Source organism: Anabrus simplex, chromosome 6, assembly GCF_040414725.1.
Source record: "Anabrus simplex isolate iqAnaSimp1 chromosome 6, ASM4041472v1, whole genome shotgun sequence".
NCBI classification, from domain to species: Eukaryota; Metazoa; Arthropoda; class Insecta; order Orthoptera; family Tettigoniidae; genus Anabrus; species Anabrus simplex.
Window position 1 is genome coordinate 171336850 of NC_090270.1, and position 25860 is coordinate 171362709.

The 25860-nt window shown below is 37.8% G+C and overlaps 1 protein-coding gene across 5 annotated transcripts in view; it reads left to right on the forward strand.

Moving 5' to 3' along the window:
- Marf1 (meiosis regulator and mRNA stability factor 1-like protein) overlaps positions 1–25533 on the forward strand; it is an 818555-nt gene extending 793022 nt beyond the window's left edge. For all 5 annotated transcript variants that reach the window (XM_067150043.2, XM_067150047.2, XM_067150048.2 and 2 more), the window contains 2 exons: positions 8467–8770; positions 22545–25533. In XM_067150043.2, the coding sequence (XP_067006144.2) occupies positions 8467–8770; positions 22545–22594 (354 nt within the window). In that variant the 3' untranslated portion in view covers positions 22595–25533. The remainder of the gene's footprint in view (positions 1–8466; positions 8771–22544) is intronic.
- The last annotated feature ends 327 nt before the right edge of the window (positions 25534–25860 follow it).

Below are 25860 nucleotides of genomic sequence, written 5' to 3' on the forward strand. Positions count from 1 at the left end.
CCTGGCAATGGCATATCGTTTATAAATCTCATATTTATTCCGTATTGGCTCAGCACAACTAAGGTTAAGTTATGAGTAGGTTCCCACCTTCCAATACTTATCAATTTCTATATAATAGGTTTATTAATTACATAATATAAACCATATAATCTCTAGTACATGTTTCGTTCCGTTTATGGAACATCTTCAGCTAAAATTTGACAAAATGGCAAGACAATTAAGACCCATTGATGTTATGATAGCTAAAAGATATGATAAAATGGCACGAAGATTAAAACATATAATTATGATGATAAAATAAAGTTCATTCATGTTGGTTAAAAATTCAACAAGTCAGTGTTCAATGACGAAGTAAAAACGGCGATAAGGTTCTTCTTCATGTTGGAGAAATACAAGATTTTCTTAATGTATATTTATCGGGGAACTCTTGATAAAATAACCGTAGTTGAAGTTGAGTTGTGGTTAGATTATTGAAATGAGTCTGAAACGAGAAAAGAATGAGTAAAATAGAAAATATTTTAAGGAGAAAACCTTGTTAAAAATGTATGTTCGCGAGAATGAAGGATAATGGATTTGATTACCTTATAGTCAGTCGTGTCGTATTTGACGTCCTCCCTTATGTCGTGTTGTTAACTGACTGAGTCCTGTGTACGTGTGTAAGGCACTTGCGGTGGGCGGGGAGTATTGGGAGGAGAGGTAAGTGACGTGAGGAGAGCGGGTGAAATGTTGTGTAGGGTGGAGCTGACTGAGGAGTGGTGTTGTGATAGACTAGAGGAAACGGAAGGAAAGGTAGGGGGACAATTGTGTAGGGTGGAGCTAATCGGAAGGAGGTGTGTTGGTTGTTTGTTGGGATTCTTTTTGATGGTTTTTCTAGATGAATTTAATTTGGTAGCCTCTTCTAATAATATATTTATATTTTCCGTAATTTCGTTAACATTCTGGTTGGGATTTTGTTTCTGATCAATTTCAATATAGATACTTTCAAGAATATTCATTAATTTGCCTTTGTTTAGCATTCGTAGAATGGTTAAGTCCCTTTCTATCGATATAAAACTGTGTTTATATTCGGTCATGTGAAGACTCATGGCCGAGTACTTCCTATGTTTTTCGGCATTAATATGTTCTTGATATCTTACTAAGAAATTACGGCCTGTTTGTCCGATATAAGAATTGGCACAATTTGAGCATTTAAGCCTATATATCCCGGAATTTAAATATTTGTTATTACTTGCAATGCTTTGATGATTGAAAATTAAACGTTGATTGTTGTTATTGGTGCGAAAAGCAATTTTAAAATCGAATTTCTTAAAAATGTTAGTAATCTGGTAAATATTCCCGTTATTATAAGTAAAGGTGGCGAAGTTTTTCTTTTTATGTTCTTTTACCAGCTGCGTTTGAGGTTTATTCTTCATTTTATTCATTAATCTATCTATGTAGTGTTTTGTGTATCCATTGTTTATCGCTATTTTGTAAATGAGATTAATTTCTTTTTGGAGGTCGTTTTTGGACAAGGGAATGTTAAAGGCTCTATTTAACATGCTTAAAAAGGAACTCCTTTTATGTGCCTCAGGATGGTACGAATCTTTTCGTATGGTATTTATAGTTTGAGTCGGTTTTCCAAAGATTGTAAAGGCCAACTTTTCTTTTTTCCTTTCGATTGTTAAATCAAGGAAATTTAGTTTTTTATTGTTCTCGGTTCCTAACGTAAATTTTATGAAAGGGTCTAAACTGTTGATCTGGTCTAATAAATTAGTGCTACTATTGATTTGTTCATCTATAATTGCAAAGATGTCATCGACAAACCTTAGCCAGATAATGATACCTTTTTCATCATTTAAAATTTTATGTTTTTCTAAGTGATCCATGTATATTTCAGCAAGGATACCTGACGCTGGAGATCCCATAGGAAGACCACTTTGTTGATATACTGTGTTATTGAAGGAAAAGTAATTATTGTTAAGTGTAAATTCTAGGAGTAACATGAATTCTTCTATTTCATGGTTACTAAGTTTTCTGTGTGTCTTTAAGTTGTTCTTAATTATATTTAGAGTTTCTTTCGTGGGGATCGTAGGATACATATTAGTGACGTCGAATGAGTTCAAGGTGAAAGATGGTTTTAATTTTGTGTTCTTGATAATTTTACAAAATTCTATTGAATTATTGATTGTGGTTCTGCTTTGGAAAGTATAGTACTTTTTTAGGAAGCTATTGATAAATTTAGAGGTTTTGTAGGTGGGGCTATTTCTAAAGTTAATAATTGGTCTTATGGGTGTGTCAGGTTTATGTATCTTAGGCAAAGCTCTTGCTGTTGGTAGTCTTGGATTCATATTAATTAGGTTTGATATTTCGTTCTCATTAAGGATGAAATTAATGTTTTTAAGTATTTGTTTTAGTTTTCTTTGGACAGAGTTAGTCGGGTCTTTTTTAATTTTTGTGAAAGTATTATCTGAAAAAAATGCTTTGGTTTTTTCTATATATTCTTTTTTATGCATAATAACTGACACATTACCTTTATCCGCCTTTGTGATTATAAGGTCATTATCTTTTATTTTTTGTTTTAGGCCTTTTATATCTGTAGAGGGTAAATGGGGTGTGTTAACTTTCTGATCTTTAAATAATTCTTCAAGTTTCTTTTTGACTTCGAATTTAGTTTCAAGTTGTCGATCTATTGGAAGCTGAGCTATGACTTGTTCTACTTCAGCAATGGTTGTTATGTATTGCTTTTGGTTGTATGGATTAGACCAATTATGTTTGGGTCCTTTGTTGATAATCTGCAACTCTTTGTCCTCGAAAACAACATCAGTTAGATTCTTAGTTGGGGGGTGAAAGGTTGAATTGGGTTCGATGTTAATGGAGGATTCTATTGACTGATTTATGTTTTTTTGATTTAGAGTAAGACCGTAAAGTTTTTTGTTCAAGGTTTCTTGTTTCTTATCTAAGATATTTTGAATTTTAGTATCACCATATTTCAAAAAGGAATCCCATTCAAAAGGGGCCATAAGGGAGGAAGCTTCTAGATGAGCATTATATAACTTAGAGTTTAAAAAAGACTTTTTTCTGTATAGAAATTTAATTTCATTTTTGAGCCATAAGTCGTTAGTTTTTTCTTGAGTAGCTTTATGCCATTTTGTTGTACAAGGTTTTCTCTGTACTGAATTTAGAAATTTAGGAACGAGTTTTTGATGTAAACATTGTTTTAGGAAATTTATGTCCTTGCCAATTTTTGACAATTTTAAGTTCAAATAGGCATTTGATTGTTTTTTTGCCTGGTTGGCTAAGTTACAGTTTATAAATCTCATATTTATTCCGTATTGGCTCAGCAGAACTAAGGTTAGCTTTTAGCTTTCGTATCATCATAACATCAATGGGTCTTAATTGTCTTGCCATTTTGTCAAATTTTAGCTGAAGATGTTCCATAATCGGAACGAAACATGTACTAGAGATTATATGGTTTATATTATGTAATTAATAAACCTATTATATAGAAATTGATAAGTATTGGAAGGTGGGAACCTACTCATAACTTAACCTTAGTCAATGGCATATCGACGAAGTAATAGAAACAGTTCTTCTCGGAACTCATTAACGAGAAACATTGGTCCATCTATCAGACTCCTACAACTGAATGTCAAAAGCATTAGCAAGGCAAAGTGAGACTATCTGTCGAAATTCCTGCTGGACTTATAACATCAATATTGTCGCAATTAAGGAAACTCATGTTTCCAGCGTAGAAGCATTCCGAAGCAGAGGTCAAATTCCTGGTTATAGGTACTGCTCTTGGTGCAACTTATTGCGAGGTATATGGTATTGTTACATATGTTCGAAGCAACATAAACAAGGCTTCACAAATTTCTGTTTATGTGAAGGAAGATACACATACAGTTGTCATACAAGTGTATGATATCACTATCACAAATGTTAATAAGTCACCCAAGACACCCTGGTCCAATTTTGTCTTCAAACTGCAGAACATCCTGCAATTTATTTAGGGTACTTCAGTAGTCACCATGAATTTTGGAAATGGAATGATGAAAATGGAAGCATGCTTGCAGAATGGGCTGAAGTGAACAATCTTCATCTAGTGTTCAATGCCAAAAATCAAGGTACTTTCAGGTCAACTGTTTGGGGCAAGGATTCAAATCCTGGCTTATGTTTTGTTACCTGAAATGAAAGAGACTTCCCGATCAATCCCACAAGAAAAGTGATAGATGCCTTCCCCCACAGCCAGCACAGACCTGTAATAATACAAATTGGTTGCACGCTCCCTGTCATACGATCAACCCCATATGCTCGATGGAACTTCCAGAAAGCTGACTGGGCGAAGTTTTCAAGGGAACTGGATAAGTGTGTTCGCTGGATCCCTCCATCTCAGAAGAACTACCATTGGTTATTGGTGCAGTAACAATAGTACTGAGTGAGTTGGCCGTGCGGTTAGGGTCACGCAGCTGTGAGCTTGTGTCCGGGAAATAGTGGGTTCGAACTCCACTGTCAGCAGCCCTGAAGATGGTTTTCCGTGGTTTCCCATTTTTCACCCCAGGTAGATGCTGGGGCTGAACCTTAATTAAGGCCACGACTGCTTCCTTCCCACTCCTAGGCCTTTCCTGTCCCATCGTCGCCATAAGACCAATCTGTTTCGGTGCGACGTAAAGCCAAAAAAAAAAAAAAAAAAAAAAAACAATATCTAAAACGTATATGCCAAGAGGGTATCGAAAAAACAATTCCAGCAAAGTAGTGACCAAGAGATAGCTACAGAATTTTTGACCAGCTTCGACTTATCTCGAAGGCAGAAATGGACAGATGCAGTTAAAAGTATGGACTTAACCCACTGAAGCAGGGAAGCATGGAGCCATCTGGGGAGATTGGGAGGAAGTGGATCAGTATGCAGAAAACCTTCAGGAGTAACACCGACCAAATTGCTTCCCACATTACCACATCAAGAGTGCCTCCCGTCAAGAAACATACCAAACATATTAGACGACAGCTTCGTGATCTGAAAAAGACATCTCCCTCATCTGAATATGCACATCCCTTCACAGTTTGATATTGACATGGGGCTAGACCTAAAACCTAAGTCACCTGGTTTCGATGGCATCCATCCAGAATTTCTGATTCATTTGGGAGGATATGCTAAGAAATGGTTGGCAGAGTTCTTCACTGACATCCTACTGACTGGTCAACTTCCATTGGAGTTCAAGAAGGCAAGATAATTTCTATTCTGCAACCTGGCAAACCCAGCAACAAGGTAGAAAGCTATCGACGCATCACCCTTCTTAGCTGCTGCTGTAAGCTTTTTCAAAGGTTGATATATAACAGAATAAGTAGCGCAGTAAGAGCATATTCCAGTTGAATGGGCAGGCTTCAGACCAGGGCGTAGCTGCTGTGACCAAGTATTGTCTCTTACATCCTTCATTGAGGCAGGATATCAAATGAAGCTGAAAACATCTGTAGCATTTGTTGATCTTGCTGCTGCCTTTGGCACTGTATGGAGGGAAGGTCTTATCTACAAATTTCTTTGTATCATACCATGCAGAACGATGGCTCAACTGGTTACATGTTAAGTGATCAGAAGTTCCAAGTAATCACTGAAAGCAAGATAAGCAAGGAGAGGAAGCTAAACAGCGAATTGTCTTAAGGATCAGTTCCCTCCACTATTATTGTTCAACTTATATCTCTCTGACCTTCCTGACACTTCATACAGAAAATTCTGCTATGCCGACGACTTGGCTCTAGTTGTGCAAGATCAGGTATTGGAGGCAACAGAAGAGATTCTGACCAAAGACCTGTCTTTACTGGAAGACTATTTCAAAATCTGGAGACTTCAACCCAGTGTGAGTGAAACAGAAGTGTCTTGCTTCCATTTAAATAATAGTTTAGACAAACATGAAACTGAATGTTAGTTTCAGAGGGAGACTTTTTTTATTGTAATTGGAACCCAGAATATCTTGGTGTCATCTTGGACCGTGCACTATCCTTCAAACAACGCTTCCTGAACTTAGCACAGGAGCTGAAGTCTTGAAACAACATCCTCCATAAACTGTGTGGAACTACCTGTGGATCTTCAGCAACCAGCTTGTGATCTTCGTTCTTGGGTTTGGTGTATTCAAGTGCTGAGTACTGTGCAACTGTTTGGTTGAACATTCATCATACAAGGCTTGTTTGCACCCAGCTTAATACCGCAATGCGCATCATATCTGGCGCAATCACATCTACTTCAGTTCATTGGCTTCCACTGCTAACTGGTATAATGCTACCTGATCTACGCTGATCTAATGCCCGTATGAAGTAATTCCACAAGATCTCAAGAAATCCTAGTCTACCTGTGCATACTGACCTGCCATTTTTGAATCTTAATAGCCTAAAATCACGCCATCCAACTCTGCGTGGTGCTGCTGACATAAATGCTCTTGATGAGTGGAAAGGTAAATAGAAAGCAGCAACAGATTTGCTCCTCCATACCTTCTTCTCAGGTCCCAGACTTCCAAGCGGATCCCACCTACCACGCAAGACCTGGACTGCCCTGAATAGATTCCAGACGGGACATGGCCTGTGCAGAGCCACTCTCCATAAGTGGAAAAAGCTACCTAAACCAGACTGTGACTGCGGGACTCCACACCAGACTATTCATCATATCGTCAGGGAGTGCAAGATTCGAGCCTGTCACGATGATGAAGATGACTTCCTGGTGGTAACTCCAGATGCTGTACTCTGGATTAAAAAACTTGATATTCAATTCTGAAGCACAAATTATTTTGTTTTTCATCTTTAAATATGTATATGTATGATATTGTCTGTATAAGCCATATGCTAAATAAATAAACCCTGGCCACGGCCCGATACTTGTGATTGAGGGAAGGTGAAACCTCCATACAAACTTATTCTACCAGAGGCAGAGAGATTGGCTAGACAGGAAGAGAAATAAAATTTAAGGAGGTACCTAAAGATAGAAAGGTATAAATAGAAATGAAGAATAAAGAGCACAGTTACCTCTCAGGCAACTAGGGGGGCACCTTGTTAGTCTGGCCCTACACCGAGGCCAATCCAGCATGGGTAACCCTGAGCTAGCACAGCCCTCAGGATCAGCAAGCACACAAGCCCCCGCATGGACGTCGAGATCATGATGTCCCTAGAGGGAGTTGAATTTGAAGAGTTGAAGGAACTGGTCATCTTTAAACAAGTTTTTAGTGTCTTTCTCTATACTGCTGTGGACTATAAAATAAAAAGTTAAATTACATGACGACAAAATTTTGCCATAGGCTAAAGGAAACTTCAATATCAAGTGGTCAAACATCATGATAAATTTCTTCATCGAACTCTTAGTTTATTAACTAGGCCTACTTGTTGTTTTCATGTGCTGCACACAGTCATTATTTCTTCCATTTGTGATGCTAAATTCACATTTGCAGATTGAACAACTTGCTTTGTATGAAATAGATTTCACTGGTTGAGTCCACAAATAAGTATCTTCACACTTAGGATTATTCATACACAAATACTTTTGCTTCTTATTTGTCATCTGAACTTCTTCGTCGCTACTCGTTTTCACTTGCATGTTCAGTGTTTGGAAATTGAAACAAATGAATGGGTAAACTGAAGTAGTATCACAACAGAGATTAGTTCTCGCTTTTGCTGCTACAAAGTTGTGATTTGCGTCTTGCGCAGCAAATTTAAATGTTTAAAATAAATATTGTTTAACACAATGAAAAATAAGGGAGAAAACAGTCCAAATAGGTCAAAATACGGGATCCTGGGATATTACAGTATTCAAAATTGGGGCCAAACACTGGAGCTCCTGGAAAATACAGGAGGGTTAGCAACATACCAGATGTCAGAAAACTGGAAACTGTTGAACAGTGCATTACAGGGCTTTGATAAATTTTGTCAGATAAACTCAAACACCAGACATTTTATACATGCCAGTATTGTACAACATTGAGTGCCAAATAGATTTCTTCCCATTCACAAAAATCCAATTACCTCTATTGGGTTTGGACATGCAGTATTGGGATCCAGAGATCACCACTTATTCACAGAGGGAGCTATTTATTGTAATGATATATATTCAAAGTAAAATTTAAAAAAAAGAAACAAGTTTAGGGCTTTTCGTTCTAATAGAAGCTTTATTTTAATCATTTATTGTATTTCTTGTTTGATTCTGTTGTTAAAAATGTTTATAAACTTATTACTGTGTTTGGCCCTTTAAGCAGTTTTGCTATAATGTTCATGTCATAAGTTACGAATTTCATTATGGTCCATATTGACAATTGATCACTATCAATACCATTCAATGCCCTTTGATAGTGATCAGTTGTCAGTACAGACCATAATGAAATTCATAACTTATGGTGTGAAAGCCAACCAGGCAAGAAGAAATGCTTATTTATGCTTAGGCCTAAAAACTAAGGTTGCCAAAATTGGAAGAGAGATTAACTTTCTCATAATGTTAATGTGTTAATAATTATTTTTCAGGGACCATCAGATTCTGCTTGGAGGACCAGTAGCCACAATTCACCAGCTGTTCTCCTCTCCCCATCTAGTAATCTCCTTTCTGCATATAGCAGTCCAAAGCGATCTCCGCAAATGTTTTTCCTTCCTCACATTGTGCCCCCAGAGCCCAGTGAACTTCCTTTACCTCAGCTTAGTTCAGGACCTCTTTCTGTTAAGATTGCAAGTAGTTCATTGAATACATCCGTGGATGAAGCCTCAAATTTGGAGAACACGTTCGAGAAAAGCGCTGTCGACAGTAGCCCTGGCACACCAAACAGGAACAGGCGTAAGTACTGACTGAAATGTTGCTGATTTGTCTTTATAACATGTCAATATAGTAGCTTTTCTTTCTGCTTGTCAGTTGCCAGAACTTCAACCAATTCAAGCGTTTCTTGTACTGTGGATAAATTTCAATGCCCTGTAACATACACTTCCTTTCCAAATGAAACTTTTGATATTGGCAATTGCACTTCTTGAGTGTGGAGCCGAGGATATTTGAGTTAGTCTCTTTGGTCGTGGAAGAAAACACATTTGTTTATATGTAAATATGTATATTTTTACAGAAGCCAATTATTATTTGAATTATCTTTGCTAGATCTTGACAGTATAAAATAAGGTGCTGTCGTTCCATATTTTAGGGTTTAACATGAGACAAAATTTTGTAACTGCTGCCTACCACTTTTCAGGCTGAAGACTTCACAGAAGTTAATTAAATAGATTCCATGTACATTATGCCATATGGCTAGAGAGTAAGTTGGCGCTCTAACGTCGTGAGTAATCTGTTTTATGTACTGTCTGCTCAACATCAGTTTGAGTAGAAATTCTCAAAAATTAGATTTCCTGTAGGGAACCATAATTTGATTGCATCAATTGAGAATATCAATTAATCAAAAGTGACAGTGTCCAGGCTTCTCAAACTTGGAGATTTTTATCATACGGCTTTTAGTGCTGGGAGTGTCGGAGGACATATTTGATTTGCCTGGTGCATGTCTTTCTGTTCGATGCCCAAGGGTGACCTGCGCCTGTGGATGTGGGGTGATAATGAGTTCATTACTAGTGGATCTGCTACTGTTATGTCTTTTTTGAATTATATTGGAGTCCTATTTTTTGTGCTATATTTTGTATTGTTATTATTTTATTTCTGACTTCTTGAATGTTATTACCAATAATGCTTGTTTGTGAATCCCAAGTAATTTAAGTTTATTTCATCTTTCTTGATTCCAGTTTTGATGTTCTTAGGATTTTCCTTGTACCTTTCCCTCATCACACATTCTAGCACACAGTTTTGAAAAGTAAGGGTGATAAACCATCTCCCTGTCGTAACCTAGTTTTAATCATAACCAGCTCAGATATTTCTCCTCTGAATTTTACTTCAGATTTGGTGTTTGTTTTTATTTTATCATCTTCATTAATTTGGGATGAAGTCCGAAATTTCTTAGTATCGTCATCATTGAAGATACTTCAATGAGAGCCTGTTTAACTTCTTGGAGAGTCTGGTAGAGAAAGGTGCCCACGAACACTCCCGTCAAGCCTATCCCACACATTCTTGATGGGTTTAAAGGTTGGGACTCGCTGCTGGCCATTCCATCTCTTGAATGTCCAGTTCTCGCAAGACAGCTCTGGTGATGCACGCTACACAAGTCCTGGCATTGTCGTGCCTGAGTACGAATTCAGGGCCAACACCGTATGCAGCAACCAACACATGCTGTAGCAGTATCTGCTGGATGTACCCCACAGCGGTAAGATTACCACGGACGACGACAAGATCCGTACGACCATCAATACTGATGCCACCCCACACCATCACAGAACCTTGTCAGATACAGTCACCTTCCTGGACAGCATTTGGCATGTACTATTCACCACGGCGTCTGCATACACGTTGGCGTCCATCACTCTGTGTCGAGAAATCTGGACTCGTCTGTGAACAACACAGGTCTCCATTGGGGAAGTTGCCAGTTGGCGTGGGTACGGGCAAACAGAAGGCGAGCTGCGCGATGTTGCTGCATTAAACGGGGCACTCGAACAGGACGTTTGGGTTGTAAGGACACTTCTCTTAACTTGTTCCTTACTGTCTGGTCAGACGCAGTGACTCCAGTGACCATCCTGAGGTCTTGTTGCAGTTCTCTGGCAGTTGCTGAACAACGCCGCAACACACAGGTGGTCAGATATCGGTCATCCTGTGGGGTTGTCACGCGTCCACGAACTTGTCCAACCCTCCTTGTGAACTGGCCTGTCTCCTTGTAGCAATTCCACAAGTCCTGAATAACTGACGGAGAGACATTGGCTCACAGCAGTAATCCCATCTATCGGAGATCAGTGGCAGCAGAAGAGACAGATAACACCACAGTACTGTAATGGTCAATGTAATATTATTGTTGATCACTTTTATGAGCTTTGATATTGTACGCCTTCACCTAATGTAAAGACAGTCCTTCTTTCATGACTCCTTCTTGTCTGTTCTTCTTATTCCTTTATGGTCTTTTTCATTTTTTATAATCATTTTCACAATTTTCCTTGTCAATACAGGTCGATGACCACACCTTAGACCTTAAGACAATCATGAATAAAACCATCATCAGTTAAGGCGATTAAACAATTTCCATGTTAGTAGTGCTCAACGTTGATGTAGATTAAGCATCAAATTCATCAATTCTATTACCATAGTTGGCATGGTAAAACTTTATAAGGCATAAATGATTGGAACATTTATTCTCTGAAACGTAAGTTATGTAATACTTTTCAATACGTCCAAAAACATAGGTATTTAAAAAATTAAATTTTAGGCACTTTTCCCTAAACTACCATTTCACTCAGCATGAATAAAATTATTTATAGCATAGATTGTATTTGTATTTATTCTTGAACATAACAGGAGTTCAGCCCCAATTACATGTTAACAATAAAAAACAACTTACAAAAACAGGAAAGAGGAACAAAAAAAAAAAAAAAAAAAAAACACCACCACGAGACTCTTAGGGCATGCCATGAGGTCCATCAGATACTCTGGAAACGTGACACTCCCTAGGGAGGATCACCGCAGCAGTCATCCTCATCCCTACATCGACCTCGCTGGATATAAAATAACAACACGGCTCGCTAAGCTACTCGGTGCTTCGCAAGGACAACGATCTTTTGAGGTCCGCATTGAACTGGGAATGAGATAATTGTTAACATCTTAAAGCACCGAGTGCTCATTTCCACCTCACTACTATGCTCCATTATAACTGGCTTGAAGATTTTATTGAATTATTTTAATACGGTTCTACATCACGGTTAAAGAAGTGTTAAACTGAGCTAATGTTTCTTTAAGAAGATTGTGTTTTCAGTGGTTGTTCTTGTTAAACCCACGTTAATTTATGAGGAAGCAAACAAACTTACATCGGACTTCATCAACTTAAAGTTTAATACTCGCAAGTCTCAGATAACATGGACTTTGAAATAATATAATTTTAACACGGATTTTAGATCATCAATATGTTTTTTAAAAATTTGTTTTATATGACGTAGATAAACTTATGTGTTTGCCAATATTTCCTAAAATGTATATCAGCTGATGATGACGCAAAATAAGGCGTTGAAACTAGTTCTGATAAAATATATGTTGTAATTTTATCTTAACTCGGTACACACTAGCTCACTCTCAGGTGGGGAGCAATTTCCCTGATTGAAGAAAATATTTAATTACTTGATTAAAAACAATCTTAGACTAAAATGAACTATTGACGGGCCAAAAGAGAAATATTTACTTGAATATAATGTATTTAATTCTTGAAAAATTCTATTATTTTAATTTTTCAATACTTTGTGCAAAAACGTACTAAGTGCTTTCACACTGTGATATAGAGATTGCTTCTTCCTAACAGCAAAGCTCTGGTTTTTGTTTATACAATAACTTTCACCTGAATATTTTAGGCAGTTTACTATCAATCTCTGCGTGGAAATAAATGTTTCTGTATATGTAAATTGTAGATTTACAAAGTTTAAAAGATGTGCAATGGAATAAATTATAATACAAAATTATCTGTTATGTTGGTTTGCGCTTTTGAGGGATCAAGTTTATATAGGCTCCCTACAATTACTAAGTGACATAAACGGACTACATTACACTACAATACAGGTAATATTTACAGTATTTACAGTCTTCTCAGTGTTATGTCTTTTACAGCTGTTCATTATGATACACACGGAAGCAGGTCATGTTATATAACCTGTCTCGCCTTCGCATAATTTATATAATTCCATTCCGAAACACGATCATTTTCTTGTTATGTAAACTTTACACCCTAGCCATCCTTTCCATAGAAAGAGGTTCTCATCAATTGAAATTTTGCCATCAGGGTATATGCTTCCGAAAATTTTACTAACAGGTCGTCAAATACTGGCTTTATCTCGTATATTTTTAGAGGAAATTTTGCATTATTCACCTCATTGTCAGAGATATGTATAAAGCTGGGGAGGAAAATCCAATAATAATAATAATGTTATTGGCTTCACGTCCCACTAACTACTTTTACGGTTTTCGGAGACACTGAGGTGCCGGAATTTAGTCCCGCAGGAGTTCTTTTGCATGCCAGTAAATCTGCTAACAAGAGGCAGACGTATTTGAACACCTTCAAATACCACCGGTCTGAGCCAGAATCGAACCTGCCAAGTTGGTGTCAGGAGGTCGGCCAGGCCACTCAATCTGGCGAGAAAAAATCTCTTCTGTGTCATCAGCTCATAGAAAACAGGCGTAGTGAACAAGCGATTGCGAGAAATAATGTCCTAATTTAGGTTTCTGTACAATCCCCTGCGGCAACAGTATGGCCATAAGAAGCTTTATTTCGTCCTTATTTGTTCGGACACGGTCTTGATCTCGATTCCTACCTTTCGTCTTACTAAACTGGGTTTTATGTGCGATTTCCTGCTCGGCATCTTTTGTCTGTTCAGCGATGTTCTGGCATATCTCGTCATAAAAAAGTAATTAAAATATATCGCTCAGTTTTGTTTTCCCTAAGAACACTCTTTACATCACGATGGAAATTTGATCAAAGCGGGAATTTCTTTGTCCATTTTCAGTATAAGTTGATGAAGAACTTGCAATGGTTGGATTGTAATCAGTATTATCGTCACAACTGTCACTGCCATGATCGCTACTTGAACTGGAATCGAACATGTGTCGTCTCTCTTACGACTGCTGAACATTTGCATAAGCTACGAGCCTGCAGTACTTATTCCAGGTAATTTCCTGTCACTTACGAATTCCCCTTCGGCAGAACTTACTTCACTAATACCACAATTCTCCCCACTAAATTCCAACATTTCGTTTATCATGACCTGTAAATCATCTTCCTCTAACAGTAGGGGCCGGTAATTCGTTACAGATATTTTAGCGGGAAAAAAATGTAAGAAAAGGGATCGAATAGAACCCTGGTCTCAGCAGTTTGGACGGAAATCATAAAATATTACGGATGCGTACGATAATAAAATGTCGTGTAACTTGCGATAAACACACACTCCATTCGTGAAGGAAGGGGATAATAAATCAGGTCACAGTTCTAAAATGTCATCAGAGATGTCTTTTCAGTGTCATAATCACTAGAAATCCCTTCAACAGCGATATTATTACATCCAAGGGACGATTAGGCGGTGAGCTAAAGCTTCAGTGCAGAGCTATTTGGCCTTAGGTCGTTCTTGCCCGGACATCAGTTGCGTTCTTCATCTTGCAACTCATGGATGACACATAGGTATTGGGAGAACATAGTTGAAAAAATTCTCATCGGAGGGCAGACTCATCCGGAATACGCTGCTGAAAAGAAAATAAATCTCTGCAGGTAGGCAACTGAGAAAAAATATATAATTTGAATCGGCGGATATATCCGCGTTCCCCACCGAGCAAGTGACTTGTAGCCGCGGATCTATCCGCATCGCCCACCCAACGGGTTAACATTTTAATGTATTGAATAAGGTGGATACAAATTTTAATAAATTGTAATCTTGGTTCAATACGGACGAATAATGAAATTTATTAACTTAACGGATATAAAATAAATAAAATAAATAAACAAATAGCCGAAAAAAAAACTATCGTCGTACTGCTGCTGCTGTCCGGCCATGTCATCATCCCTGGTGAGAAGCATAGATTGTAGCGCCTCATTCCCTGACTTTACATACCAATTTTCATTAAATTCTCTTGTGCCATTTTCTCGTGGTGCCCGTACCATGCTCTGCTACCAATGTGGCGGGTAGGTTGTTGTTGTTGTTATTATTATTATTATTATTATTATTATTATTATTATTATTGAAGCAGATAGGAACAATATACTTCGTAGATGCGACATACTCGGATGCTGGTCAATGAGTATGAATAGTGGGAGCGATATATACAAATACTGGGCAAAGATAGGATAACCTTGGATGGTACAAAGGGGGAAAAATTGAATAGCAATAAGTACGAGTAGTTAGGAAAATACAAGGACACTAGGGGATGAACAAGAATTGCCAACTTTGGATGAACCAAATGGATGTATTCAAACGTAAGACACAAGTTAGGAACAGTACAACACCAAAAATCTTGGAAGATTAGAACACATCTCACAATAGATTTTACAGAGATCATCATCTGCAGTTTCCAGCTGTTGGCCGGGTGGAACATAAGCCTCTCCTTCTCCTCTTGTCTTCCCACCACTTCTCCCTAGTCACTCTTGCCCAGTCCTCATCTCTTCTCTGTATGCACTCTTCCACTCCTTTTATCCACCTGTCTCTGTCTTCCTCTTGGCTGTTTACCTGTTATCTCCATTTCTTGCATCCTCTTCGGTATCCTTTCATCTGTCATTCTCTTCATGTGTTCATAAGTCTAGATGCCTCTATCCTATTCTGTAGTGGCTCTTCTTTTACTATATCTCGAACCTTCTCATTTCTCATCTTATCCCATCTTGTCATTCCTATCCTGCTTCTCATTTCATTTCACTTGCCTGTATTCTATTCACGGCTCTCTGCCTCATTACCCAAGCCTCAGCTGCATATGTCAGAATAGGTATATAGTACATCCTTATATCACCCTTTTGCTTCTCTGAGGGACATCCTTGCTCCAAACCAGGCTTCTGACACCTTTCAGGAATGCTCCTGCTTGTCTTCCACGCTCAATTCCTTATCATTTCTTCCACTTTCCTCTATGATACTTCCTAAGTACTTGAAACTCTGTACCTTCCTAAGCTGTTCCCCTCCAAGCATTATCCCTCTCGTAGGTCTCTCCTTTCTAGTTGTGATCACTATCTCGCTCTTTTCGGCATTAAATTTCATTCATATTGTTCCACCTCATGTACCCAAGCATCTAACTGTTCATGGATATCTTCTTCCTTTTCTCCCCAGACTAACAGATCATCTGCAAACATCATCACTTTAATTTTTCCTTCTTCAATTTTCCTTGCCACTTTTGTCATTATCTCGTCCATTGTTACTACGAAGAGCGAAGGTGACAAAGCACTTCCGTGTTTGAATCCACCTTTTTGCTCAAACCAGCCTGTTCTCTCTCCTCCTATTTTCACACAAACGACACTCCCATTGTACATCTCCTTCATTCTTTCTATGGTCTGTTCCTCGACACTTTTTCTCTGTAAGGCTTCCCATACCTTGTTTTTACACACATGGTCATAAGCTTTCTCAAAGTCCATGAAGGCCATCACAAGATCCTTACCCCATTCATAATGACGCTCTTGTAGTTGCCTTGCTGCAAATATAAGGTCTACTGTGGACCTTCCTGATCAGAAGCCATACTGCTCTTCTCTTAACTTTTCTTCCGCCCTCTTTCTGATTCTATTCTCCAGAATCTTCTCAAACACCTTTGCACAGTGGCATATCAATGTGACTCCCATATAGTTCTTAAACTTTTTTCCATTCCCTTTCAAAAATGGTATGATTACCCCTTTCTTCCAATCTTCAGGGGTCTTCCTTTCCTTCCATACTACTTTAATACACGATAAAGCCACTGTTTCCCTACCTCTCCTGCTGCCTTCAACATCTCAATACTCACTTCATCTAACCCTGGGGCTTTCCTTCCTTTCATCTTGTCCAGTGCTACCTCCACTTCTGTCCATGTTAAGTCTTCTTCTTCTTTCATATTTCTTACTTCCTCCTGGCTTCTACTTTCCTCCACAGTGCATCCTTGTAGGTTTAGTAAATCTTCAAAATACTCCTTCCACATACCTTTTAGTTTCTCCATTTCCTGCACTTCGTTTCCATTTTTGTCTATCATTATAACATCTTGCCTTTCCTCTTACTCTTGATCATTCCAAATAGTACTTTATTTCCTTTGCTATCTTCCATCATGTTTGTCCACTTTTCCATCCATTTTTTCTTCTCCTCTGTTACAACCGTTTTAGCTTCTTCCTATTTCATCTTATATTCTTGTCTTGTCTCCATTGTCCTCTGTTGAAACCACACTCTGAAGTCTTTATTCTTCTCCCTAACTGCCGCTTTGACTCTGTCGTTCCACCATGGGGTCTCCTTGCATCTTTTCCTGGCACTAGTTCTCCCACAAACTTCCTCTGCAGTTTGTACTAGTGTCCTCTTGAACCTTTCCCATTCCTCCTCTCCTGTTGTTGTATCATCTGTTGGTACATTCAATCTTATTTTTTCCTGGTATTCTTCCTTGGTTTCCTTTTCCTTCAGTTTCCACATTTTGATACGTCTTTCTTGCTTCTCTGTTCTCTTCTTTTCAGTCACTGTTCTCAGTCTCATTACCAGTAGTCTGTGGTCACTATCTAGGGCCTCTGATGTTAGGCCCCTTAAAACAACAAGCATCTTCATTTCCCAATCGTAGATCATGTAATCTGCAATGGATTTCCTAGACCAGTCACTGCTATTCCACGTTATCTTATGGCTTTCTCTCTTTTTGAACCACGAGTTCCCGACCATCATCCCATTTCTTTTGCATAAATCCAGTAGTCTTTCTCCTTCCTTATTCCTATTTCCCCATCCTTCCGCTCCAAGCACGTTCTCATAACCCTTCCTCTGCATGCCTACATGGGCATTCAAGTCCCCCATCACCACGTTATTTTTTCCATTCAATTGTCTCTCCAATTCTTCCTCAAAGTCATTTTGTTGCGTGCATCCTGCTTTTGGAGCATATACTTGTATATACATTTCCCAGGTTTTTCCTTTCACTGTTGTTTTGACTTTTATCAACCTGTCGCTTTCCCTCATCATTTCCTATCTAATACAACCAAAAACCATTCTGCAGCTCTCTCCTACCCTCACCCGTCCACTTAGTCTCTGCCAGCCCTAGTACATCCACTTTTCTTCATTCCATCATGTTTACAACCTATTCTACTTTTCCAGTCAATGTTTGTATATTCAGTGTGCCAATTCGTAATCTTGTTCTCGCCTGTTACATTCGTCCGGCTTATCGTTCCTTGTTTCCTTGAAAGCGAGGCTTGCTAGGCCTGTCGTGACTTCACCAGAGCCCAGTTAGCCGCCATCTTTTTCAGGATTCCTGTAGGGCCTTCACAGTAACCGTAGCGGTCTCGGGGCCCATACAGTCCCCGCTGCACTTCACCCCCACTGGCTATTCCCTACTTGATGATGTTACCCATCTCCCATGACGTGGACGAGGGGTTGGACTTGTGGGAGACAGATTTTACAGAGATCAGTTACATAAATATGACATAGATTATATCCAAATAGAATAAATGAATGCAACTTGTGCAACAAGAAATAAGAAACATTAGAGAAATTAGGAAGAAGAAAAAACCAGTTGAGTAAAAGAGTGATTCACCAGGTGAGTTGGCTGTGCAGTCAGGGGCACGCGGCTGTGAGTTTGCCTCCGGGAGATAGTGGATTCGAATCCCACTGTCGGTAGCCCTGAAGATGGTTTTCTGTGGTTTCCCATTTTCACACTAGGCAAATGCTGGGGCTGTATCTTAATTAAGGCCTAGCCACTTCCTTCCAACTCATAGGCCTTTCCTATCCCATCGTTACCATAAGACCTATCTGTGTCGGTACGACGTAAAGCAAAAAATAGTGTGATTCAAAGAACCACAGTTACAAAGTCCGGGTATAATTAAAAATAGATCTGACTAGAAGATATGAGATATTGGCAAGTTTAAGAAAATACTCAAACAAGCATAGATGCATTTAGCCCAATAAAATGAAGTTTCCAGTCCACAAGTACAGTATAAGAGATCTTGAAGTACAATAGGTTTTCAAGCATATTGACAAACCCCCGTCCATCTGCACAAAATTTCCAACAGCGTGTAAGTTAGGAATTACAGATCCACCTGTTCTCTTATCAATAATGATAAGAGTGCATACTCTAAGAGTGCAACTACTCAAAACATATTCATGTGAAGTTTACAAATGCAAAGTTTACAATACCTCACAGTCGAATAGTAAAGTCCCATACTGAGGTGAAAATTTACATCAGCATAATACAAAGATGTTCCCCTCTTTCTAACAGCCGAAGAATGCCTCAACTCAGAAGGCAAACACAGCCAGTTATATAGCCTAGTTGGATAGGGGAGGTACAGGGGGATTAATGACACACAGCACTAGAAATGCTGAGAATATCCAAGAAGTAGAGTAGAGTGTAAGAATCTAAAGCTGATGATGTTAGAGTCTGACACAGGTGATCAGCTGGCAGTAGTCCCGTAGCTGTGGCGGTGTGTGGAGGTAACGCCGGGATGAAAGCAGCGGAAAATTACAAATATGGCAGAGATGAGTCGTCAGTGTTACATTTACAGACAGAGATGATGGAAAATTAAAAATTGCATTTCCTTGTTATTGTGGATATGACCAATACAGAAATACAATTATTTTTAAATTCTGAACATTCTACAGACAAATCTCTTATTTTATCATCATCATCATCATAATCCTTTTTCAACTCTAGTTTCCCAGGTATGGTGTACAAGCATTTGGCAACTTTTCTTGTCTACATGCCTCTTCTGTTCCAGGACTTCTTCCCAATTTAAACCCTTCTCCTCCACATCTAATTTCACTGTCTATCCAGCGTTTCCTTGGTCTTTCTTTCTTCCTTGAACAGTAAGGTCGAAGTATTTTCTGGCAGGTCTCTCGCTCTTCATTATAATGTGCCCATACCACTGAAGTCTACACTTCTGTATTACATTGCTAATAGGGACCTCAATGCCAACTACCTTCCTGTTTACTTCATTCCTGATTTTGTTCTTTCCAGTAGTTAGATTCAGAGTTCTAATATATCTCATTTCTGTTGCCTGAATTCTGCTGTAGTCATTGTTCAGTAGAGTACATGTCTCTAAACCATACGTAAGAATCAGTACGAAGTAGGTGTGGTACAGGATGTTTGCAGTCCCAAAATAGATTTGACTTGATTGTAAAAGTTTGATGCTTTCTGTGTCCTGCTGAGTATATCCTGCTTGACAATGGTGTCATTGGAGATTGTGCTTCCAAGGTATTGATTCTAGTTTTGCTCCTTCTAGAAAGAAGTTTGAGTTGTTCCTTTCCCGTTGGTCATTTCTACAGTTTTTATTTTGCTTATCTTCATCTCAAATTTATTGAACATATTGTTCTGTTGTCAGCTTTTTCTGTACTTCAGCTTCTGTTTCTCCTCACAATAGCACATCAGCAAATACCAGGCCATTTGGTCTGCTGTCCATTTTCTTGATAGACTATATGATCTTGTCCATAAAGATCAACAACAAGAGTTGATCAAGAGTGCTGATAGGCCACTTCCTTGTTGGACACCTCTCTTTGTCTCAAACCATTTTGATCTTCCATTGCTTATCTGAACATGGCTGTAGTAATTCTGATATAGCATATTCACTTTATCAGTAAGGTACTTCAGCACCTTTATTATTATTTATTTAGCGTTTGGCTGTACTTACCAACATTAATGAAAAATAAATTACGTATTTACCAAGTTGTTAATAAAGTCTATTACAGCTGGACCTGCTTCCACAAAGTCACTGAAGTTGCCACTGTAGGAATGCGTCAGGCAGTCATTCACTATGTGCCGTATGATCTGCCTGGGAGCACTACAACTGCATTCTGTCGAAGATATATGTCCCCACTTTTAGAGATCTGCACATGTGCCATGGTTTATTCTTATCCTGTTCAGTATTAACCACGTTTTCCTGGGTAGGTGAAAGCCACTTGGTGGTGGTGTGGTGCTTGTGATGTCTTGCATTTGACATGGAATATTTTTCACAAATTCTTCCTTCCAGGTTTGCAAGAGGTTGAAATTATTGTTCACTAGGTGTCTCACTCTCTGGATGAAGGGGTTCCGTGAATGTAGACGTCTGGCTTCAACAGCAATGATGTCCTGGTGTATTGGTAGCCAATCGTTTGCATTTATCTTCTTCTTATACTGCCGAGTAAGGCATGTTTGCATTTGAGTTCCGCTGGTGGAATGTTACTCAGTGCTGGTAACCAGAATGTCTGTGTTGATTTTACTATGCCAGATACAATTCTCATTGCCTGATTCAATTGGGCATCAACAAGTTTGGTATAGCTGCTATTGAGCCACACTGGAGAACAGTACTCAGCTGTTGAGTAGACCAAACTGAGGGCGGCGGTGCGTAAAGTGTCGGCTGACGAACCCCATGTAGTGCCACACAATTTCTGAAGTATGTTGTTTCTAGACATCAGGTTTTCACCCAATTTCTTCAGGTGTTTCTTGAAGGAGAGGGTTCTGTCTAATGTGAGCCCCAGAGAGTTTGATTCATAAGTGTGGGTCAAACTATTTTTACCCAGGTTCACTTCTAGTATTGTGTAAGTGGAAACATGTCATTGTAGTTTTGTTTGGGTTTGGCTTCAGCCTCCATTTTTGGAAGTATTCTTCAAGAATGCATAAATCACCTTATATACAGTACATAGATAATGTAAATTTGGTCAGAATGCATTTAGTTTAATTTTCCTTACTCAGTAAAAAATGACAGTGCTTTCCATCGGTCATACATTCACAAGTTCATTTCAGATGTTCATACTCGCGGTTCAATCATCATATCTCCTTTTCCACCTGACACCGGGTGGGGCAAATATGGTCTTCTCCACTTTGTGCTGTCTCTCCACCATTCTTCATCCAACATTGTGTTCCAGGTTCTGCTGTCCTATGCTGTTCTTCAGAGTCCATCCATCATAGTCTTGGTCTTCATCGTCCTCCCTGTCATCTGTCTTTCCAGTGCTTGTCTTGGCAGTCTTTCTTCTTTCATCCACCTGACATATCCAGACCATCAATCTATTCTGTTCCAGTTAATCATTTAGTTTTTGCACATTTAGCTCTTTTTGTATGTCTTCATTCCTCACTCTATCCCTCCTTGTCTTCTGCTGCATATGTCATTATAGATGAGTTATATTCCTTGTAAATTACTTCTTTAGCTTTCATTGGTATATCTTTATTCTATGTTAATCTCTGTACCTGGTGATAAAAGGCTCTCTCCAGTTGTACCAGTCCTCCATTTTCTGTCAATACACTTCCCAGATATTTGAAGTGTTCTACTATTTCCAGTTCCTTGTCTCAAATTTTGATAGCTTCATTTCCTTCTTTACTTCCTCTACTCATCACCACTGTCTTGCACTACTCCATGTTGATCCTCACTCTCTTTTGTTTAATCCTTCTATTCAGTACATTCAGCTGTTGTTTTACTTCCTCCTCAGATCATATCATTTGCAAACACCAGAGTTATGAAGAATAATACACCATTTATTTTAAATATTTCAATATCTAATTCATTTTTAAAAAGGAATAGACTTTAGCTTTTGTAGTTTATGAGAATGTCTTGCTTTAAACTGGATTGTCAGTATTGTTTGAAGTGAACTCCTTCCTAACACACTACCCCTTTGGACGGGTAGCTCACTCACGACCAACATTCGGAAGTGTGACTCCGTCCTGCCTCCTGTTAATGTCTTTCTGGCTACTGGTGAGCATGAGTGTCAGCTACTTTAGACATGCTGTGGTTTGTATTATCTCCAGCAGTGAAAGAATATTTCTAGAACAATTCATCTGAAATTTTCTCTCCTTTGTGAGACTGTGTTGAGGATCAATAAAATACTTGCTCTGTAGTTGGTGGGGGATTTTACCCATGTTAATTTTTATATTGCAGGTAAGAGACGCTTAGCAGCCCAGTTCAACACACCAATTGATCTGCCATGATCAGCCGTCTCATTTGTGATGTTGGGAGACTTCCTTTGTACCTGAGATTGTTGCAGAGAGTTAAAAATATTGTGACCATCACAGTTTTTTGTATGGTCACAAGAATGGATTCTTATGTTAAGAGTTCTGTTTTTGGTTCTATGAACAAAGTAGTTCAGTACCATAGCTTACGTATGTATTGAGTTACAGTGAATCATTCTCTATGCAATTTGTGTAGTACAGTTGTATTCAAAGTTCATGATTACAATTCTGTCATGAATTCAATAATCAAAACTCTGATCAAACCTTCATGGTGAACATGTGTAGTCAGTAAATCATGTTTTATGAAAATTATGAGTATAACATTTCATGTTAGCTTTTAATAGCCAAGCTTTACTTTTTCAAACATGGATCTTAAGTTGTTGATCGACTTATTTTTATATTGCTGCTTTGGCAGATTGAAAAAGTCACTGCAGTTGGCCTTCATTTGACCTGTAGGTGGTTCATGCTGCAAAAATTGAAGCATCGTACAAGCATCAGGAGAGAGAAGTATGAAGTGCAATAAAAGAAGATTAAAAATATAACTTGGAAACTCCTGAACAGCTTGTGTCTGTCATGTAATTTGGTCCTATATTTGGCAAGGAAACTCTGACCTACGTTTTTTAAAATATTTAAAACTATTTTTATTGTCCCAGTGAGTTCCTCCAATGGCAGTACAATGTGATAAACATTTAGAGCTTAATTGTTTAATGACACATTGTCATCGAAGAATCATTGCAGGAATGTAAGCTGGTATATTTCTTGGATAGAAACTACAAAATATAGTCTCTCTCTGATTTCTTATGAAGATACTTTGTCACTTATAGCACTGTGATTTTTTTGTTACTTAGGGTAAATTGTGTATAGGGATGATGTAAGATGGGGAGACTGTTTATAATTGTGTGTAGTTTTTTAAAAGTAATACTTTCATGTATTTTGTACAGAAATGAATACTATATGAAATTATTTTGCTACATTGTACATTGTTATCAATTTTATTGTGAATCATATGTGATGATTGTAGACTCTTTGGGTCTAATGTGATACTGATGTAATTAAAACAACAGAAAACATGTGGAACGTCACTGACTTTCTCGTATTTTGAATTGTGAACATTGAATTTTGGTCCTGCTGAATTCATGTCCATCCTCCTTAAAATCTGTGAGTAAATTTCCTATTAAATGCAGATAAATTGAAATCAGACTTATTTATGTGGCATCATCTGGAATTAACATTAATACCCTTGCTACAAAATTCAGAGTTAAATATATTAATATGTTTTTGTTAGCATATTTCATTTAACATCTTTGTATATTTTGATAATTTTACTGTTTGTGTGTCTTGAATCTGTATATATTTCATATCATTCCTTTTAGGATGAATAATTGAACCTAGTAAATAAATGAATGTTAGGTATACCATTTAGACCACTTGGTTGTTGATATATGTAGTCAGAGTGTGACTGTCCTCGTTAAACTTAAAGTTACAGAGTAAACTTCCTGACAAAATGCATAGGGTGACCTCGAAAGAGGTTAAAACAAATTCTGCTTTCATCATCATACAATGTTTTGGTGTAGTTTTGATGTTGCTGATCCACTTGTACATTTGATTTCAGTGTTCATCTACAGTCTGCTTTCTTAACTAATATTGAGGGTTTGCTAGATGTTGCAACACCATCATTTGAATTCATTAGACCAAAATTAAATGTTTTCATATTTCAGTACAATAGAATTTGACATAATGTCAGTGTTATGTTTTCTCTTGTCAATTTGTCTCTTATAATCTACTTGCAATCAAGCAGTAGAAAGACACGAACCATAAGTCCTCTGTACAAATGTTATAAAGCACGGTATTAAGTTTTATGATCAGATTAATGAATTTAGGTTAGACATACCAGACACCTGTATAGATATTAATTTTGTTTATCAGGGGAAGTAGTAGCTTTAAGTTGTGTGAAATGAAAGATTTAGTTTTTCATTGTTCACGTATATCTGTTAGAAAGTGTAGCAGAGGATATTGCATGGTACATTTTGAGAAAGATAGAGGGATAGTAGATAGGAGAACTTTCTTGTGAAGTAAAATCTCCAGTTTTCTCTCTATCCTTCTCATTCTGAGGTCGCTTGGATATTCTGCCTCAAATACAGACTTTTTTTTTGTATAATTTATTGTGTATACAGTGCAATTTGCAAAGATAGTATTACAGTGTAAAATTGTATTGTTTGAAACCAGCATTATAATATTATGTCACGTGTATATGTTGGTTTTTTTTTTTTTTTTTTTTTTTTTTTTTTTTTTTTTTTTTTTTTTTTTTTTTACATGATTGTGCTCTTTGAAAGTTGATTGTACAGTTATTTTTGTACCTGTTCTGAATGTGTGAACCTTAAAACTAGTCTTCATTTTACTCAGATAGTGAAATGAGCGTGTACATTTGCTGATAGAAATGACAAATGGATTATGCAGAAAATAAAGAAAAGGTGAAGCAAATAGCATTATTGTGCTCTTGTGTGTGTTGCAAGATTCTTTCTAATCTAATAGTTTTAAGCTCTAGTGCTATTTAAATCCTTTTAAATTTTTGGACCAAGCTTGTAAATCTAAACTTAATTGTAGTAGATCCTTCTTTCTTTTAATTGACAAACATTTTATGGCGAAGGGTTTTTAGTCACATATTTCTAAACAAAGTTAATTAGTTTATGAATAATAAAACATTGGGTATAGTAATAGTGTTGCTCAAATTGTGGATTTTACTGCTAGCTGATAGACCAACAATCATTGTGATGCTCATTGAAACACACACAAGAGTAATGTTGTCTGGGCATCGTAAATTTTCTTCCCAGTTAGTGGTCTCATGTTATGTGAAGGATTTAGAAAATTGTTGTATTTGTGGGAGGATTTTATCTGCAATAAATGATTTTATTGGAAAATATCTCTTTCCTTTCAGTTTATTTAATTATTCTGCAGTAGAATTGATCAACCACAGCAGACCTGGAAGATTGATACAACACTTTAAAAAAAAAAAAATCCTGAAGTCAAGAAGTATCCTTTGAAAGGATTGAATCCTCATACAGTACAGTACCCATGTTGGATCCTTTGTTACCCATAAATCCATACCTGCAGTACCATAGTGCAACCTCATTGCTAACAAAGTGCATCCCTCCATGGCAATAGTTTATTCTTGGATGGTTACTTCCAGCAACACAGTGATTTTTTTTTTATTCACTCTGATGTTTTCAGAAACTTAACTAGAACTT